Here is a 20,833-nt window from a genome sequence, read left to right as displayed (position 1 = left end):
TGTAAAAAGTAGCAGGGAGGCAAACATAGAACGTTCTGCTAACGTTTCAATGCAGCGTTTGGTTATTTTGTAACCAAGAACGTTCTGAAAACGAACCTACTGTAGGCTCCTTTTTTCTTTTTCTTTAGCTATAATCTAACTTTCCCAGAACGTTGCAGGGAGTTTTTTTCTTCTTCTCAAAACAACGTATAATTCTTATTAAACATTTAATATGCGTGAATCCTAAGAAGCTGCTTTTTGTCGACGTAAAACGCTACCTTGGCCTCATTGGCTGGAATCGCGTTTGCGCACTGGAAACTCGGTTGCTGATTGGCTTCTACGTCTGTCAGTCAAGCTTACACAAGGTTGGTTGTGATGCAGTGATTGTTGATGTGTCTTGTCAAAAGTCAGCGATCTGCTGAGTCTGTATATCCGTAAGCGTACGGGATAATGAAATAGCGACAAGGTAAGGTGCTTAGCGAAGGATAAAATTTAATATGCGATTAAGAGGTTTAATATGTCAGGGAGAATTAAGACTTAATTGTGGTGTTTGATTTAAAACGAGTGCTGGCTGGTGACTTATAAAGTTCTCGTGCACGGATGACTGACTGTTAAACTGGTTTGTAGGAGGCAGAGTTTTGAGGAACAAGTTTTTTAGTTTTTTTTTGTCAGTTTTAGAATGATAATGAAAAGCCAGCGAATAAACGGCGAGCTGTAAAATGCTAACGGCTTTAGGTGACAATTTCGGTTCAAAATGTACGTTATTTGGTGCATACGTCTAAAAAACCATACCTCGTTATCAAGCCAGTCAAATGTTGAACGCTAACAGTCAATGTAAACGTTCCTGCGGATGCCTGTGGTTACAGTTTTGGTCAGCACAGCAGAGTTTAGCTCCATCCCTGGTTAAACACACCTGAACCAGCTAATCAAGGTTGCCTTCCAGGTAAGCTTGTTTGTTTGAGCTAAACTCTGCAGGACATTGGAATACAGTGTATTATATTAGTACATCACTTCATGCATCTTAAAGGGTTAGTTCACCCAAAAATGAAAATTCTGTCATTAATTACTCACCCTCGTGTCATTCCAAACACGTTAAGATCAGAATCAGAACACAAATTAAGATATTCTTGATGAAATCTGAGAGCTTTCTGACCCTGCATAGACAGCAATGCAACTGACACGTTCAAGGCCCAGAAAGGTAGTAAGGACATCATTAAAATAGTCCATGTGACATCAGTGGCTCAACTGTAATGTTATAAAGCTATGAGAATACTTTTTGCACGCAAAGAAAACAAAAATGCAACGTTGTACACTCATGAATGCACGTCGGAGAGTGACACGGAAGAGAAGAAATTGTTAAATAAAGTCATTATTTTTACTACATTTCTGGTATCTCTCAATCAGTAGAAAATATGGTTAACACTCGGTCATGCATGAAAAAAAAAATACCGTCTTGTACCGTGAAACCGGTATAATTTTGAAAAATACCGTGATATAAATTTTTGGTCATACTAATTTCTGGGCCTTTAACGTACTAGTTTCATTGCTGTCTATGGAGGGTCAGAAAGCTTTTGGATTTCATCAAAATATCTTAATTTGTGTTCTAAAGATGAATGAAGGTCTTACAGGTTTGGAATGACATGAGGGTGTGTAATTAATGACAGAATTTTCATTTTTGGGTGAACTATTCCTTTAAGAGTTACTTCTCCTCAAACGTATCTTGTTCAGTGTGTGTAGCTCAGTGAGCAAAAGTAAAGGAATAAGGGTTCCAACAGTTTGTTTGTTTTTTATTTATTTGTATATTTTTTTTTATTTTTTTTTATAGCAGAACAGGTTAAATAATGTAAGTTAACAGCATGTTTTAGCAATGAAAGTTATGAAAATGAACAGTGCGAAAGTTAAAAAAAAAAACTATTTATGATATTTATTTATTATATTCTGTATATTTTATATAAAAAAATCGTATGACCTTATTATCTCATGGTATAGTGACCTTTGAATCTTAAAAGTAAACTTGGTATAGTAAAAGAGGAAAATATAAAATGATTTAAAAAATCCTTAACCAGTAATCTGAAATAAACTAATAAATTGAAAAATCTTTTTTAAAAATAAATACAAAAACATCTTTAAAAAAAAAAAAAAAGTGATAAGATTCTAAGAATCAAAGGTCATAATATCAAAATGTTAGGGTCATAAGATTTTTGTATCCACCTTATTCCTAAACGCGGAAGTAAGCCTATGGGCGAGACTTCCGGTTCATTAGCCGCTATAGGAAAATAACGAGAAGAATAACGACGTGCAGTAAACAGTAAAACTGTTTGCATTACAAACCAGTGCGTTCATAATTAAGATAATAAACAAAAATAAAATGGTAATTTGCAATATCAAGCAGCAAAACGAGCGGTTTTGTACAGCTAAAAATAGCTGGACATGGATGAGACCCATAAAGACCCATAAAATGTAAAACAAAAAAAACAAAAATCAGGAGATATATATTAATAGGGAAGAGGGAAAGTACAATGATTTTTTTTTTTTTAATTATTATTATTCTTTTTTAAGATACTTAACCAAAAATCTCAAAATTATGTGATTTGTCAAATGATATGAGAACCCTGATCAATGCATCAGCTTTCCACTCCCCACCCTTACTCCAGGTCACCATGCAGTTCCTGGGCCGTATCCTGGACACGGTGAGCTCCGTGTCGACTCTGTTCTCCAACCCGTACCGTGTGAGAGATGTGCAGCTGTCGGATTATAATGGCAAAGTGCTACTGAAACAGGAGGGCAGGCTGGTCCTGTACAAGAACCAACAGAGCCATTCATGGGACTGCCTGCTTCTCTGCCCCGAGACTTCATCTGTGGCTCTGAGGTGAGACCCTTTAGTTAAGCTTCACAATACAGCGTGACCCATCTTCAGTCAATAAATTGATTTCCTGTAAAAAGTCACTAGGGTCCTGTGATTTCATCATAATCTTGCAAAAACTCCCATATTGCTTCACAGTATGTTGAACAGATTTGCTTTCCCATCAGCCACCGTCCTGAATATGGCTTTACATTGTCATCCACTTCATTAGCTCATCATATGTGGGTTTCCGGAATGACTGGAACTGTGATTTTGATATCTTTGTGCTCAGGATGTTCCAGGTAGCTTCAGAGGAAGACGCCATGAATTGGTTTCCTCAGTATGCCCTCAAACTCCGCCCATTTTATGAGATGCTCCGCCCACCGCTGAAACCTGAAATGTTCCAGCCAATCGTGGACTGCGTGCGGAATCACCCCGACTGGAGCTCGGCTCACATCGCCGTATATACTGGACTGAGAGACTGTCTCAAACACAATTACGTTTTGAGGTGAGACGTCAAAGGACAAAGTTCAAAGGTCACATACACTGTATCTGAGAAGTTTCCACATTAAATGTTTAATTATATTAAATGTACTATTAATTATTATTAATTGGCGGGTACAACTTTTACGAATTATAACAATGCAATGAAGTGAAATCAACAGACCGTTTTTAAAGAGATTTGCTTTTTCTAACATAAGCGAATAAAATAATCTTTTACAAAGACCAGGGGCCTCATGTATAAAACTTTACGTAGATTTCATCCTAAATGTGTGCGTACGCACAAAAGCTAGATTTTGCGTACGTAGCCTAGTTTTAATATGCATAACGTCATCTGCATATCATTTCCATGCATATTCCATCCACGTGACACCACGCTTAACGCAGTTAAGGGTAGGAAAACGTTAGGAAAATATGAGATACAGACTATAAATGCAATTTGAGACATCACTATTCTAATTTATGTAGTTTGCCTTAAAGGTAAACATATATTTTAGAATATTTATAGCCTATATTTTTATGGAAAGAGATAGGCCTTATTTTTTTTGCAGAGGAACTATAGCTGTCTGACTCACCGCATCAATAACAAAACATTTTGAAAATAAAACGCGCATATCGTACCGTTTCCTTCAAATTCTGTCTTTTAAATGTAGTGTTTGTCACAATATTGGGAAGAGCACGAAAGGGATATCATTAGGCTACTGTCTGTGCGCGACACCTGTGAACAGTTCTACTGTCATCAGACCAATGGACTGTTTGATCAACGAGCGCATCCTTATGTCTGTCGTTACCGTCTATGTACCAAAGCCATCAAACAAAGTCAAGTTCACATCAATGATCAGTATTCGTGCAAAAGTATTTTCTCAGAACACGAGTTCTGCTATTTAGAACACAATTTAAAGCGGAATTGTCATGCGCCAAGCAATCCTCGCTGTGATTAAAACATTAAATCGCATACCACAGGAAAATTGTTCGAAAGCAGCACATCCACTGCAAATATTTCTGTTTAAATTCATATACATTTGAATCGCCGACAGGTCCAGATATTTAGCATGCCAAATATTTTAGAGGCGTCGGCAACGCATCGGCGATTCCCTCAGATCGCGTCTTTGATAATTCACATGATTGTCATGTCATTTCGGGCATTTGTCGGCGATTTCGCAAAATCTGTCGGAGAGTGAAAATCAGGGCTAATATCGTGCAGTGTGAACTTGGCATAAAAGTGTGTGAAATATAATGTTCTCAGTGCCACTGCGCTCAACAAGGCAGCCTAAACGATGTAACAGGCAACGTGCTGTCTAGTGGACGGGCACGCACTGCGAAAGGCCCTGCGATAACCTCTCCTTGCTGGGTTGCGATGATCTTGTATGGATGATAGCCAGAGATATTGTCAAAAACATCAATTATTGGCAATAATAAGAGGATTTGGCATTTCCAATGAATGTAGGCCTGTTACATTCTTATTTTTATTAGGCCTATTAATATTATTATGAAGTTACTTTTCTGGATAATAATTTCATGAAATTTCAGTGCTTAACTTCATTATTCAGAGTGTCATATTTAATCTAAATGTTTATGTCAAATGTATAACAGACTTTAAAATCATTCTGTTTGCCTCATTATTTCGCTCCATCCAGTAAAATACTGCGTACGCATGGTCTAGAGTGTCCGTACGGTGCGCACATAATAATAAAAAATAAAAATAAAAATATTTTCTCTCCGAGCTTCCCGCTGCCCTGTATCTTGCTCTCTCATTGGCTGTAGTTCATCGCCGATGTATGTTTCAGTCAGAACTCATTTCACACAGCAGGATTTTGAATCGCCGACAGGTCCAGATATTTAGCATGCCAAATATTTTAGAGGCGTCGGCAACGCATCGGCGATTCCCTCAGATCGCGTCTTTGATAATTCACATGATTGTCATGTCATTTCGGGCATTTGTCGGCGATTTCGCAAAATCTGTCGGAGAGTGAAAATCAGGGCTAATATCGTGCAGTGTGAACTTGGCATAAAAGTGTGTGAAATATAATGTTCTCAGTGCCACTGCGCTCAACAAGGCAGCCTAAACGATGTAACAGGCAACGTGCTGTCTAGTGGACGGGCACGCACTGCGAAAGGCCCTGCGATAACCTCTCCTTGCTGGGTTGCGATGATCTTGTATGGATGATAGCCAGAGATATTGTCAAAAACATCAATTATTGGCAATAATAAGAGGATTTGGCATTTCCAATGAATGTAGGCCTGTTACATTCTTATTTTTATTAGGCCTATTAATATTATTATGAAGTTACTTTTATAATTTAATTTTATTAGTCTATTAAATAAAAATTACAATTAATCTGCCCCGCAGTATTACCGCATAACTGACGCGTTGCGAGGATAACAACAGATACGCCTATTTACTCCCCAATTAAGATGTTTTAAGAAAGGTCTTTTAAAACAGGTCTATTATACAATTAATTAGGCCTATAATTAAAATATTAACACTGCAGTCATCAATAAAAATCAATGAAATAAAAAGCTTTATTGAGCCTATTTCAAGCACCGACTTTCAAAAACGAATTGTTTAACACGAAATAGGTTTCTTCTCATTTTTTTTTTCACTTTGTACGGCCACAAGAGAAATATTAAGGGAATAAATTTAAACCGTTAGCTATATACCGTTATCAGCACATGTTGAAGTAGATTCGTCTCGTCATAAAGTTAAATTACAAATATAGAAATAATCAACAAAATACAACTTTACAATGGTTTTCCACAGAGTTCGCACCACAGGACGTCAACTTCTTATTTGCTGCCTATTTTGTACTCTTTTCTAAAAAATAAAATGTGAAAAAATACGCAACATGCAGCATTGTCACAATATGCATAAGTGAGATAAAAACCTGACCGTTTTTTAAACCAACCTCATGTAAAAAATCTCTTCTGAGTCCGATAATAAACATTAAATCAAGAACAAAATGTTTAAAAATTCTGATTGTCTGTGGCCCCTTGCAGTCAGATGAACGCCCGTGACGCCCAGGGTCAGACCCCGCTGCACCTGGCGTGCGAGAGAGGAGATGTGGGCTGCGTACGCGAGCTCCTGAAGGAGTGTCAGGCTCGCACAGACATCAAGGACAAGAATGGAGAGACGCCCATGCACTGCGCTGCTAAACAAGACTCTGCTGTTATTATAGAGGTGAGAGGTCAGCTTAGGGATTATATACAATCTGCTGAATGCCAAATTCGGGTGTCTGTGATTGTGTATTTTTGTCGCTCGTAGGTTTTGTGTGCACAGATGTGCGTGGGTATGAACGAGTTGAACGCCGCCGGGGAAACACCAATGCACATTGCATGCCGTCTCGGGAGGGTCGAGGCGGTCAAGGGCCTGGTTGGGGGCGGAGCCTGCTGTGACGTCATGGGAAGCAATGGCTATCCGATCCACACCGCCGTGAAGTTTAGTGAGAAAAGGTGCGGAAGAAGAATCTTTTTGTCACTTTTTAATTGATAATTCACTTGTAGGCTTCTAAATCATTCTCACTCTTTTAGTTGTGCCGAAGCAATTTTAAACACCAACCCAAATCAACTTCTGGCGGAGGATCCGATTTACGGCGGAACGCCTCTTCACTGGGCCAAGACTGCCGAGGTCAGGAACACTTCCTGTTCTTTTTCGTCCTTTAGGAATTCTAAGTGTTAGTTATTTGACTGTCCTGTGTGTTCTCTCTCTAGATGAGCCGTGTGCTGCTGGACCGAGGATGTAACGTCAACTACCTGAGCAAGACCGGAGAGAGTCCATTACACATCCTGACCAAGAGGGGGCGCTTTGAGGCCGCAATGACGCTGCTGACCCACGGAGCCGACCCCAACATTAAGGGTCAGGATGGAAACACAGCACTGCACCTCGCCATGAAGGTATGAGAGAGAATTTCATAAAGCCTGTGAAGAACATTTCTGGCTCGTATTTCACCTCAATATATATGTAAAGAAATATACACTTTAAAAAATCTATTAAAATATAAGTGTAATTTATATTGTAAAATGTGTCATAATAGTACTTGTTGTACTGCCTTTAATTTGTAATAAAACAAAAAGTGATTAAAATAATAATAAAAATGTGTTGCGTAAAAAAACAAACACATTTACTAGTAAATAATACATAATAAACATTTATTAATTTTATACTTATTGAGAATTCAAAACTCAAATGTAAAATGTTTAATTAAATTGTTATTATTTTTTTGACAGTTTATTTGACAAAAAAATATGAGGTAAAATAATATTCTTTTAATTTAAATTTGCTTTTATTTTATATTTTCTGTTTTCACCTAAGTTTTATTTACATTGTAGTCTTAGGATGCTTCGAGGGTAAGTAAAACACAAGCTAATTTTCATTTTTGGGTGAACTAAGAGAAGAAAATCACCCACTTTCAAAGCTGCTACATAGTAACGACTTTCTACTTCGAGAACCTTGATAGAAATGTATTGGAGTGAAAAGTACAATATTTGTCTTTCAAATGTAGTGAAGTTGAAGTAGCAAGTTTCCAGAAAAAATAATACTCAAGTAAAGTACAGATACTCAAAAAGTGTACTTAAGTACAGTACTCAAGTAAATGTACTTCGTTACTGTCCACCTCTGTTTAGGAGTCATCTTCACTACTCCTAATGTTTCACAGATTTAGGAGCTAGTTTTAGTGCTAAATACTCTTAGAGCAAAAATTTAGGAGTCCTAAATTTAGGACTGACGCCCATTATTTGCAAAATTTTCTCCTAATTTGGCAAGTTATGAGCTACTTTTAGCCTTAAGATGTTTTGTGAATACGGGCCCAGTAGTCTATTTTTTTTGTTTGTTTTTTTGAGAATTAAAGGGGTCATATGATGCTTTTTAAAAAATTTTCCTTTCTCTTTGAAGTGTTACAAGCTCTTGGTGCATAAACAAGATCTGTAAAGTTGCAAAGACTAAAGTCTCAAATCCAAAGAGATATTCTTTATAAAAGTTAGGAGTTAACCACGCCTACCTAAAACGGCTCGTTCTAACACGCCCCACATGTCTACGTCACGATGTGGGAAGATCGACGCGTTTCAGAAAGGCGGGGCATAGAGGAGAAACAATAATGTACAGTATGTGCAAAATAATGTGTTTTTTTTTTACCTTAAACCGCATAAACACATTTCATTACACCAAATATACAAAATAATGTTCTTTTTAGCAACATCATATGACCCCTATAAATAATTTATTTATTTTATTTATTAATAATAATTTGTGTAAACATTTTTTAAAAATGCATTTCAAATTAAAAAATACATATTTGTTTATTTAAAACATTAATTTGTTTAACATTTTATTTATTCATTTAAAAATAAATATTTGTTAAAAAATATGTATTTCTTTAAAATTTATATTTACGAATTTATTTATTTGAAATGTATTTATTTATCAGTTTATTAAAACGTATTTATTTATTCCCAAAAAAATTTAAATAGGAAAAAAAGGTGGTACATGTCTTCAGCATCATAAGGAGCCTACAGTAGATATTCTCTGGAAAAACCAGCAGAAGCTGTCTGATATGTCTGATGTTTTGAGTGTCTGTAGTAATCCTTGTGAGATCATTACCACAAACTATGTGACGCTTGCGTGTCTTGACGGTTTTTGCACATCTAGGTGTTTGACTACAAGAATGAAATGTCATGCTCTTTTGTTTTGTCATTCATGCATTCAGTCAACTCATACTCATTCTTTCTTTCTTCCGTGTGCATGGTGTGGGTGTGACGGCATGCGTGTGTCTAATCCTGCGCTTATGCTGAAGGGCCCAACCGTAAGGTGCTCTTGAACATGCTGTTTAGTGTAGGGGCCGAGCGGTGCCACCCCCCCTCCCTCAACAGCCCTATCCTCAGTGTCAACAAAGCTCCGCCTCCTGGCATAGGTAAAGCCCCGCCCCCAAACTTTCAGCTTTCTTGCCAGTATCTTTCACCTCTGTCCTTCAGTCATCTTCTGTTCTTTTTATGTCGTTATTTCAGTAGTCTTCAGAGAAGCAAATGTGACTTTGTTCCAAAACCTGGTTAGCTTCTGCCTACATAGGCAGCATACTAAATGAAATGCAACCTAATGAGTGGAACGTTCCATGTAGGCAACAACTCTGTGTTATACAAATGGGGTTCCTCACATGACCCGACTCACGAATTGATTTCAGCAATGTTTTGGCGTTAGCATGTTGCTAAGCTAGCAACATGACACTCTAATAAGTGTGTAAAACAAAAATATTCTGTAAAATAATCGGTAAATTAACGAAACAGTTCACCCAAAAAGGAAAATTACCCCATGATTTACTCACAGTCAAGCCATCCTAGGTGTATATGATTTTCTTCTTTTAGACAAATCCAGTCGGAGCTATCCTACGTCTTCCGCTACTCTCACGTGAACGACAGTTAGCGGAAGTGAGAGTTGACGGTTTATAAAGTTTTAAATATGGATATTTTTCTTACAAAAAAGCATCGATTTGCTTCAGAACGCCTTTATTAATCCCCCGGAGCTGTGTGGAGCACTTTTTATGATGGATGGATGCATTTTTTTGGGCTTCAAAATCTCAACCCCCATTCACTGCCATTATAAAGCTCAGAAGAGCCAGAACATTTTTTTTATATATAACTCCGATTGTATTCGTCTGTAAGAAGAAAGTCATATGCACTTAGGATGACTTAGAGGTTGAGTAAATCATGGGGTAGTTGGGTGAACTATCCCTTTAACTAATTTTTTGGCACACAAGTAAATCGGCATTTCTGTTTATTTAGACCGCCATTTTGAATGAATATTTTTGCTGAACTCATTGCAGAGCATTCTGGGAGGGCCTTCTCCGTTAATCGGTTTTGCCGATTAATCGGCACCGATAGTTGATTGGCGGAACTATCGGTTATCGGCAAAATTCAATGCCAATAGTTTTCCGGGTTGCGTCCGTTGCTGGAGTGGCTGAGAAGGGTCCGCTGCCATTATACGGTACGAGAGCGGCCTCTAGAGGCGGAAATCACTAACAGCACGTGTTGTTTGTTTTGACACGTGACACTGCGCGCTGCACAGAGCGGGAAACTTCAAACTCAAAAGAAAATCCTGCAGCGGAACAGAGCGCCATTCACATAGTTTTCCATTAAATTACATTATATTTGTCCCAAATCATTGTTAATGTACGTAATGACTTCACCCTAGGCTATAAATTATGTATTGTGCTCTTTCTGTGGCTCTAATACAGTCTCTGTGTCTTTGTGCTTCATATAGAGAGCTGTAATACAGATCGCACTTTCTCTTTGCTGTTTTTTTTAAACACCGAACTTCAAACTCATTTATGCCACATTGTTCATTCTTGAAGCAAACTTATGTCCGTTTGGTGATTAAATAAACAGTTTTAGACCGCTGCTTGAATTGAAAGTGACGCGTCTGGTGTGTGACTTCTCCATGAACGCATCGCTGCGCTTTTGTCCAGTGTGTGACTTGCATTTTTTTTTTTTTTGATTAGATAATCATGCAGTGTTCTAAAATATAAGCAAATAAAGTGTGAGAGTACACATACAATATCAATAACATATGTATGTAATTTTAATGCTATGGCCTTGTGTAGATATTTAAAGATGGCCATCTTTAAGCATGACTGTTGAAATTAAATGGTAATACTTTACAGTAAGAGTCCTTTTGTAATATTAATGAAAGCTGTAAAAGTATTGTTCCTAGTGTGTTCATTTCAACATTTACTATTACTAATAGGCTATATTTTTACATTTTTTTAAATTTGACATAAAAGATTACATACTTTTAATAAAGATAGAAAAATGCCATTACAAAGGTAAAAACAAAATTCTACTGTAAATCACTTTAAGGAGTCAAATATCACCTCGTAATGGGAAGGCTATTTTTTTATCAAATTTTGGTGCTCCTAAATTTTTGACTGTGCTCCTAAATTTTTTAAGTTAGCATGACTGTTGAAATTAAATGGTAATACTTTACAGTAAGAGCTCTTTTGTAATATTAATGAAAGCTGTAAAAGTATTGTTCCTAGTGTGTTCATTTCAACATTTACTATTACTAATAGGCTATATTTTTACATTTGAAAGTTTCTTTTTTTAACATTAGTAAACTATGAAATAACTTTAATGATCAATATAATAATTAATATTAATATGTTTATTCATTTACAAAGTATGGTTCAGTGCTGCTACTGCTTTTTAAAAATAGTAAAGCGCTGTTTTAGTTTTTGTTTACCATTTTAAAAACTATCGGTTGATTAATCGGTATCGGCCAGTGTGGTCCAGCCTAGCTATCGGTAAAATCCACTATCGGTCGACCTCTACTGTCTGCTTTTTGGAACATAATGTACACATTTAAATACTAATTATTACTATTGAAATATTAACTTCAAGTTTTGTCATTAAACATGAATTTTAAATAAGTGCTTAATGGCCACCAAAACTGTGTCCTCTCTTTTTTCTGCCCTTTTTTCCATCACTTCCTACATTTTTTTTATTTAGATTTTGTTTCTGTTTTTTTACATTTTGTTTCTTCATTTCTGTGCTAATTGTATTTCTAAATCTATTTATTTTATTTAAAGCTTCCTGTGGTCATAGAAACCAGATTTGCATACCTAGATGCCCCATTTGACTAATCCAGATTTGTCAGCAACAGCTGCCATCTTGGAAAGGTCAACATTTTGGGTTGAACGCAAACAATCATTCACCAACCTACTATAATTACACCAACATAAATCCCATGACAGTACAGCCTATGATGCAAACCGGCGAGACAAAAGAGGGTAGTGTTTCACAGTTAAAAATGCTGACAAAGCTTGTTGCATCTTCACCTGCATGTGTTTACGGGTGTTTATTGACCTTTCCAATTTGCGTATCACACTTCTTAATAAAAGTGGTATCTAGATATCGCAAATCTATGATAGAATCAATTTGCCTCCAGTTTGGTCCACTGCTGCTTTCATATCTTTCCCATAATTGGTCCACAGGGTTTGATGACATCTTGAATGTGGCAGTAGCTGTGACGGCCATGAGTCGTGGATTTGCAGAGGTTGATGGGCTCAAGACAGGAAGCAAGAAGTATGTTACATGCCGTTAACATGGCTAAAACAAGCCTACACAGAATTGATCACTCGCTCGCTCTTCTTTTTCTCAAGAATGGACAGATTGCTGTGTCTAGACGGTGGAGGAATAAAGGGACTGGTTCTGATCCAGATGTTGATCGCTTTGGAGAAGGAGGCAGGACGGCCCATCAGGGAACTCTTTGACTGGGTGTCTGGGACTAGCACTGGCGGCATACTGGCCCTAGCAATTGTACACGGTATTTGATATAGCATATAGTACATTTATGACACCGTATTGACCAATCAGCATCCAGAACAGAATGACGCTTGATGTAATTATAAAATATGTTCTTGGTGACTGTGTGTACATGCATCAGAATAATTGTGTTTGTTGTGTACGTGAGCAGGTAAATCGATGGAGTATCTGCGCTGTCTGTACTTCAGGATGAAAGAACAGGTATTTAAAGGTTCTCGACCGTATGAGTCTGGCCCTCTGGAGGAATTTCTCAAGAATGAGTTCGGAGAAAATACCAAGATGACTGACGTCACACACCCCAGGTACTTAAGGTTTGGGATTTTATGAAACCAAACAACACATCCCCTACCAGAACACCCTAGCAACCACTTATTATTTAGCAAATACCCACAACATCCTTTCAACTGCCTAGCAATGCCCTTTCAGCGACCAGTACACACAAGCTATGCTCTAGCAACCACTCAGAACACCTCAACAACTGTTTGGCAACCACCCAAAACATAACCAATGTTAGCACTCAGAACATCTTACAATACCTTAGTAACCATCTGAAACACCCTAACAACTGTCTAGCCACTGTGCAGAACTTCCTAGCAATGCCCTTGCAACAAACCGAAATGCTCTAATGACTCGACATCTTATCAGCTACTTAGCAATGCCTCATAAATCACACCACCAACTACACCAACGTAACATCACCCTGGCAATATAAGCAGCCATTTCCTCCAAATGTTTTTTTTTTTTTTAAATGGGCCACCAAATTACAATGGCAGCCTCTGCCTGTCAACCTCCAGAACACCCTAATAATGCCCAAGCAAAAACCTAGAACTCCCTGTTAAACACTTAGCAATGCTCTAGCAACCACCTAAAACAGTGGTTCTCTAACTGGGGTACGTGAGGTGACGGAGGGGGTACACAAACAAAATGCTGAGCTTTAGCATTCCTTTAATTCTACCCCAACTTAAAGTAACATTAAAACCGAGCATGTATTTCTGACAAGCAAAATGGCGCTTCTAGTATAAAAACAGGAAAATGGGAGTGCCGTAAATGGTCAAATGACATCAAATTACCTCCTTTTTGCGGTCAAAACTGACTGAACCACACAAGCAGCGTGCGTATTATGCAGAATATGCTGCTTTAGCAATTCGCACTGCTGTTCATTGTATCTTCAAAGTAGATTTGTAGCACTTATAGCACGAAGAACAAATATTGACACGGACTATACGTAGAGATCGATTTAAGAAACTCTTCGATACAGAAACATACCCTGTCCGAGTTATTGTTTTTCATGTCTAAAATACGAGCAAGAATGCAATTTTCCCTGAATATTCAAACGATTGCAACTGTGACATTTATTTTATATAACAGTTCAACAAAAAAGGTAATATTAAGTGAACATTTTACATTTTAAATGTAGCCTACATTTTAAATACAATATTGTTAATTATTGATTGTTATATTTTACAACGAAATAATAGTTCCAACGAAATCTGTGACAGAACTGGTGTGCGTCTCCAAGCAACAGCGGTGTTTCGTTAGTGAAGGAATCTGCAGCTTTGAACGATTCAGAGAGTCAGTGATTAATAACCTATTCATAACTACAGCCATTTGCTTCATTACTGAATGAATGAATGATTGATTGACGCGATGCTCATTAAGACAGTGACTTGCCGTCACCTACTGGCGATTTTAGTTTTAAATCTACAAGATTCACTTCGTTTTGCCATCATTTATTGTTTTATTTATTATATTAATAATACACTTAATGGCATGTTAAGAATATGACAAAACATGATATACAATTAATAAGGCTAGAAAAACTTTGCCTCCCTAAAGGTAAAAAAATGCACCTGTAAATCACTTTAAGGGGGCAAATATTGTCCCTTAATGCAGGGGTTTTCAACCTGTGGGGCGCCAGCACCTGTCAAGGGGGGCGCGAGCATCAGTTAATTCAGAGACGTTCCCTTGAAAAATTATGAATATGAGTTAACAAATCTTTAGCCATCCACTAGGGGGCAATCTGACTCCCACTGCTAGTCGACAGTTAGAGCAGAGTTGGCTCGAGTCAGTGTGTGCCAAATCCGTGGTTTTCCCGCGAAATTGGGCTACTTGATGTTAAATGCCCCAGGGGGTACGCCACTGTAAAAAGTTTGAGAACCACTGACCTAGAATAACAAACACTCAAAATTTCCTAGCTATGCCTTAGCAATGACCCAGTACACCCTAGCAATTCCCTACTGTAGCAGCCGCCCAGAATGTCCTTTGTGATAACTCTGAACACCCCTTAGCTACACCCTAGCACCAACCGAGTACTCTTTTTGTAATGCCCTAGCAACTATAGCCATAACTCCTTCACAATGCCTTAGCAAAAAGTACTGATAGCTCGTAGTTTGGTACAAGCCAACATCACACATATTCTTCAGAAAATACATGTTTTTAATACAGCTTCTGTCTGTTTTTCTCAGAGTAATTGTGACTAGCGTTCTTGCAGACAGACACCCTGGAGAACTGCATCTGTTTCGTAATTACGACCCACCAGCCCTGCAAAGAGACCCTCCGTACACATCTACAGCCACATTTCAACCCCTTACTGTGCCGCGAGGTAAATCTCTTGTGTGCTTTCGTTCTTGGGATGTCGTTATGCTAATTATCTTTGTGCCGGTGAAATCACTCATGCTCCTGCCCTTTATGAGCATGTTGCCGCGCTCTGGGTTTCTTAGTTATCCTCAATCTCAAATGATGCGTAAAGCTTCATTGTCACTGTTGCAGGATGGGAGGACGAAGATCTTTTGGTAGTAGGATATACTCGACCCCCCAGAAAGCGTAGGAAGGTGACGGATGAAGGTGTGTGTGTGTGTGTGACAGAGAGAGAGTGTGTGTGTGGAATGGAGGGGTCACAGTTTTGGTGTTTGGTGCGCAGTCGTACCCCACGTTGGAACTAAAGGTCGTTAGTTTATTTGTGGGAGGCTAATCATCTTGTGCACTCTAGGTTCTCTTTTGTGCTCTCGCTCAGTCACATTCTCTTTCTCTCAGAGCAATTAGTTTGGCGTGCTGCCCGCTCCAGTGGAGCTGCTCCTACGTACTTTCGACCAATGGGCCGTTTTCTGGATGGAGGGCTGCTGGCCAATAACCCAACGCTAGATGCCATGGCAGAAATACACCAGTACAACAAAGCCCTGAAGGCACAGGTCTGATACATACATTTGGTCATAAGAATTACCTGTTAAAGACTCACTTTTAGCTAGAAATGTAATTGAATGCATCATGGTTCATTGCAATATCACCAATATTTCATACAATGGGTTTTAGTTAGTATAATATAAAAATGTAGCTGAGAAATCATACGTCCTTAAAAAAATCCAGTTGATTACTCCAAAGGGTTTTGAAAATCAGATGTGACCCAAAACCCAAAGTATACTTTGGTATTTACTTAAGCAATACATTTTGCTATCAGAAGAAGATATTGTTTGTGCAAAGTATGATTATTTTTTTCTCAAACCGTACCTACTCTGTTACTCTGTACAACCTCAAACTACTGGGGAAGCAAGAACAATAGACGGCCATGTTGACGAGCACTTGTTTGAGGGGCAAGAGATACCCACAACTCTAGTTTAAAAGAGTACAAACATTTTTATCGGTCGTAACTTCTGAAGAGAAATAGTGCAGACACTGGACAAGGATGAAACTTTCTAGTGCGCATATGTCAGTCGCCTGTGTTTGCGCACACTATCAACCGGAGTTGACTATTACCACTTTTCCATCGGGGCTGGTACTAGAGCCCAACTGGGAACCGGGCTGCGTTTTTCCACTTTAAAAAATACTTTGCCAGTGTCCAGATTGGTTCTGGACCAGCATTTTTTTTAGCGTCATGTCAACTCAGCCGTGGTCGGCAGAAGAAACCAACGCTCTCCTTCCGCAAGAGATAACAAGTGATTCCAGTCACAGGTTGGTGACGGAGAGGATTCTGCTCCCTGCCGGTGGAAACACGAGCTGGTTCTGAACGAGTGCCACTCTTGGCCGAGCACCGGCTCCGGCACCAGCCCCAGTGGAAAAGCAGTAAGACTATTTGTTGAGTTTGGCTGCATGCATATGCTAAGCATTCACGTCAAAACTGAAGTATACTTTGGGCTTTAATCAGGGGTGTCCAAACTTGTTCCTGGAAGGCCACTGTCCTGCAACGTTTAGCTCCAGCCCTAATTAAACACACCTGAACCAGCTAAAGAAGGTCTTCAAACTTACTAGAAACTTCCAGACAAGTTTATTTTAGCTGGTTGAAGCTAAATTCTGCAGGACATTGGACGTCCAGGACCAGGATTGGTTACATTAACACTACAGTCTATTAAACGGACTGCTACTTTTCTGCTTCAAATGAAATGCAATGTCAAGCCTGACTAGAGTCCTCTGGACGTTGTTGAAATGGTGTAAATGTATTCCAGTTAAGCGGCCATCTTTTTCTCGCTCCATCAGGGCCGTGAATCAGAGGTGTGCAGGTTAGGTGTGGTCGTCTCATTGGGCACCGGTAAACCTCCTCAGGTGGCGGTCAACTCGGTGGACGTTTTCAGGCCTTCGAATCCACTGGAGCTGGCCAAGAGCTTTGTTGGTGTCAGAGAACTGGGCAAGATGCTTGTGGACTGTGTGAGTTTACATATACAAACTTCACAAAAACCTTCAGTCACTTGTTTAGAAGTAGCATTGTTGTAGGCACTTTTTTGTGATGGTTGGTTGTTGTGCTGGTGGCATTTTTCATTAAATGCGTTATTTTTGTTTTTTATGTCAGTGTACAGACTCAGATGGGTGTGCAGTGGACCGAGCCCGAGCGTGGTGTGAGATGGCCGATATAAACTATCACAGGTCAGTTGTGAGTAAATGACCCTCATTCATAGCCTCATTTGAATGGTTATGTTACGGCTTATGCAAATCTCTGCAATCTTTCTGTTCTGTGAGGTAATAATGATATTCTCTCCCTTCTGTCTGTCCTTTCATGTCTTTTTACTCTCTTCTTTTCTGCATTGTTATGCCCTATCATTTTTTTTTCTGGCTCACGGCCTCCACTGTCTCTTTTCATTTCATTATGTTTCTTTTTATTTTCATTTTTTCCATCCATTCCTTCCTTCCCTCATGTCTTCTTTCTATAATTTCCTTTCTTCCTTTCCGTCATTTGTTTTCTTCTTTTGTTCCCTTTATTCCCTTTTTTTTTTTTTCTCTTCGTTCCTACAATACCCTTCATTTCTGTCCTTCCCCTCCTTCCCTTCTTCATTTTGTTTCATTTTCTGCCTTTTCCTACCTACCCTTTACTTCTATTTTATTTCCTTCCTACCTACTTTTTATTTCTTTCCTATTATTATTTCTTCCTTTGTTTCATTTATTCCTTCATTTCACATCATTTCTTCCCTCTTGTCCTTCCATTTTCATTTCATTTTTCTTAATTCCTTTCTTCCTACCTTCTTTCTTTCCTTCCTTCACATTTAATTTTCCCTTGTTCTGTAATTTTATTTCCTTCCATCCTTCCTTTTGTTTCATTTTGTACCTTTTTATCATACCTACCCTTCTTTTTGGTTCTTTCTTCCTTCCATCCATCCTTCCTTCCTTTCTTTATTTTTTTTTTCTTCTTTCCATTCTTCCTTCCTTTTTGCTAACTTTCATTTCCCGTCCTTCCTTTTGCTTCCAACCTTCCTTCCTTCAATATCCTTTCTTCTCTCCTTCCTACCTACTTTTCCTTCCTTCCTTTCTACCTTTCATTTTTTCCTCCCTGTCCTTGTTTCCTTTTTCCTACCTAATTCCACCTAATTTCTTGCCCCTTTCTATCATTTATTTCTATTTCATTTCCTTCCCTTCATTTTTCCTTCATTTCACCTCATTTCTTCCCTCTTTCTATCATTTCCTTCGTTTTTCATTTAATTCCTTTCTTCCTAACTTCTTTCCTTCCATCATTCCTTCCTTCACATTTAATTTTCCCTGGTTGTGTAATTTTATTTCCTTCCTTCCTTCCCTCTTTTAATTTCTTATTTTTCTTCATTTCTCACTTTTATCATTTCATTTCATTTTTAATTTCACCATAAATGTCTTCCCTTCTTCTATCATTTCTTTTCCTTCCTTCATTCCTACATTTGATTTCACTTAATTCCATGCTTCCATTCATTTCTTCCCTTCTATCCCTACCTTTTGATTCTTTTCTTCTTGTTTTCCTTCTTTCTTTCCTTTTTATTTCTTACCTCCTATCATTTTGTTTCCTGTCATTTATACACATTACTCAATTTCATTTCTACCTTTTTATTCACTTTCATTCCTTCCACTCCCTCCCTTCCCTCTCGCATTTCATGTCATTTGTGCTTCAGGTTGAGTCCTCCGCTGTCTCAGGAGGTGATGCTGGATGAGGTCAGTGACGCTGTGCTAGTTGACATGCTGTGGGAGACTCAGATGTACCTGTACGAGCACAGAGATGTCATACAGACCCTCTGCCAGCAGCTGCTGCAGCTCTGACAACAGCTTCCAGACTGAGGCTGATCAACAGGGTTTGGTGGCTTAATATGCAATAATGAATCTGTTTACATTAGTGTGTGTGTATGTTGTTCTGACATGTTCGATTTATTTAAAGGCAGAATATTCATAAAAATATCTATTTAATTATAACATGCTTTCCCCATATGTCATAAAAACCAAATTGGACCAAGGTTAATGCAGTATAACAACATACATGAAGGATTCAGAGTGTCATTTTATAGGAACTTCCACTACCCAATCCAATATTTGAACTGTGAGATATTTTTATATTGCATTACATTTTATGTATGCTAAATTGCTCAGTTAACATGTTCTATGTTTGACATTTGCATTAAGGTGAACTAAAAAGGAAGTGAGTAGGTGCTTCCGTTGAAGCAATGTTTTTACTCATTTATCAATAAATAATGATTTATCAATTCATTTTGTTCATTTTATCATGTGTGACATTTATAGAGAAATTGACACTTTTTCTGGAATTTTCTTGTGAGAGTCATGGGTCAAAGTATAGCCACTGTGATTGAATACTGAGTACTTCCTTGCATTTACTATTTGTGTGTGCATTTATTTATTTGCACTTGGAAATGATCTTCATAGCGTTTCTGTGTGCTGTCTCTCGTGTGTTATTTGCGATATGTAACCTTGCATACTTGAACATTTTTAAGCTGCAAGCCTGCAACTGATAAATTCTCTGTCTGTGAAGTGTAGAAATTATGAACTAAGATAATGTATAATATACTGATGTTTTTAACAACAGATATGCATCAAGTATAACTTGAAAACCTCTTGTATTTCTCATTAGCCTTGTTGTATTTTTGTTTGGTTTATTGATAACAAATTTACGGTTCATTTTTCTACAAAAAACATGGTGATAACTTAACACTGGACCTACAGATCTGTTGTTCAGAGACCAAAATATGCATTTATTCACTGTTTACGTATAACCTGCTGCTGTGGTACTGATTTGAAACCTTTTACTTAAGTGATATAAACTTGAAATAAAAAGCACAGATAATTATTCAAACTAGGATTAGTTCTGGCATTTTGTATATGTGAAATAAAAATGGTAAAATTTTCATGTTTAATTCAATGTGTTACTTATGGTTTCTTTGTACTTAATTGTGAAATTTGCTAGCAATTTCAGAGTGAAAAAGTGTTTATATATCTATCTTTTTCAGTGTGTATATTGTAATAAGCAGGGTTTATGATAATCTAATCAGCTAAGAAATGTTAATTATTTAATGTATTATTATTATTATTCAAGTTTTAGTATTGTTATTATTTCGTATACTATTATTTTTTATGCTCTGCTGTACAACTGGAAGTGTTTTAGAGATTTATTGGTCAAAAATGTATGAGATGATTTTTTTTTTTTTTTACTGTAAATATGATTTTACACAATACTTAAAGGTGACATATTATGCCCCTTTTTACAATATGTAATATAAGTCTCTGGTGTCCCCAGAATGTGTCTGTGAAGTTTCAGCTCAAAATATTACACAGATCATTTATTATATAATTTAGAGTGGGTTATGTCTGTGAAGGTAAACAGCTGGGAAAGAAATCGCTTGTTTATATTAGATTGTTATATTGCTTGTTTATCTGTGTGGCAGCAGCAATATACAGTAGCCTAAATAAATCAATAAATCCACTGCTCTCTTATCTCCTCTGAGGCTGGGACTCTAAACTGTTCTGTGCTCGTCTGTG

General features: G+C 37.8%; 1 protein-coding gene across 1 annotated transcript; it reads left to right on the top strand.

Moving 5' to 3' along the window:
- Positions 1-359: 359 nt before the first annotated feature.
- LOC107717654 (85/88 kDa calcium-independent phospholipase A2-like) lies at positions 360-20,162 on the top strand. Its single transcript, XM_016524467.1, has 17 exons — positions 360-445; positions 2,634-2,848; positions 3,114-3,329; positions 6,320-6,500; positions 6,585-6,772; positions 6,851-6,947; positions 7,031-7,213; positions 9,099-9,225; positions 12,298-12,388; positions 12,466-12,629; positions 12,780-12,930; positions 15,094-15,230; positions 15,398-15,472; positions 15,662-15,816; positions 17,096-17,263; positions 17,406-17,479; positions 18,964-20,162. Exons 2-17 carry the CDS (start codon positions 2,640-2,642, stop codon positions 19,106-19,108), a joined length of 2,361 nt encoding a protein of 786 aa, XP_016379953.1. The 5' UTR covers positions 360-445; positions 2,634-2,639; the 3' UTR covers positions 19,109-20,162.
- The last annotated feature ends 671 nt before the right edge of the window (positions 20,163-20,833 follow it).

This window comes from Sinocyclocheilus rhinocerous, unplaced genomic scaffold, assembly GCF_001515625.1.
Source record: "Sinocyclocheilus rhinocerous isolate Xijiao unplaced genomic scaffold, SAMN03320098_v1.1 scaffold633, whole genome shotgun sequence".
NCBI classification, from domain to species: domain Eukaryota; kingdom Metazoa; phylum Chordata; class Actinopteri; order Cypriniformes; family Cyprinidae; genus Sinocyclocheilus; species Sinocyclocheilus rhinocerous.
The sequence above is the reverse complement of the archived record's forward strand: the minus strand, read 5'-3'. Positions and strand labels throughout refer to the sequence as shown.

Coding starts and splice junctions, on each gene's coding strand:
- LOC107717654 (XM_016524467.1), top strand. CDS start 2,640: ATGCAGTTCCTGGGCCGTATCCTGGACACGGTGAGCTCCGTGTCGACT. Junction 15,231..15,397: donor ACCCCTTACTGTGCCGCGAG/GTAAATCTCTTG, acceptor TCACTGTTGCAG/GATGGGAGGACGAAGATCTT. Junction 17,480..18,963: donor GCCGATATAAACTATCACAG/GTCAGTTGTGAG, acceptor TTTGTGCTTCAG/GTTGAGTCCTCCGCTGTCTC.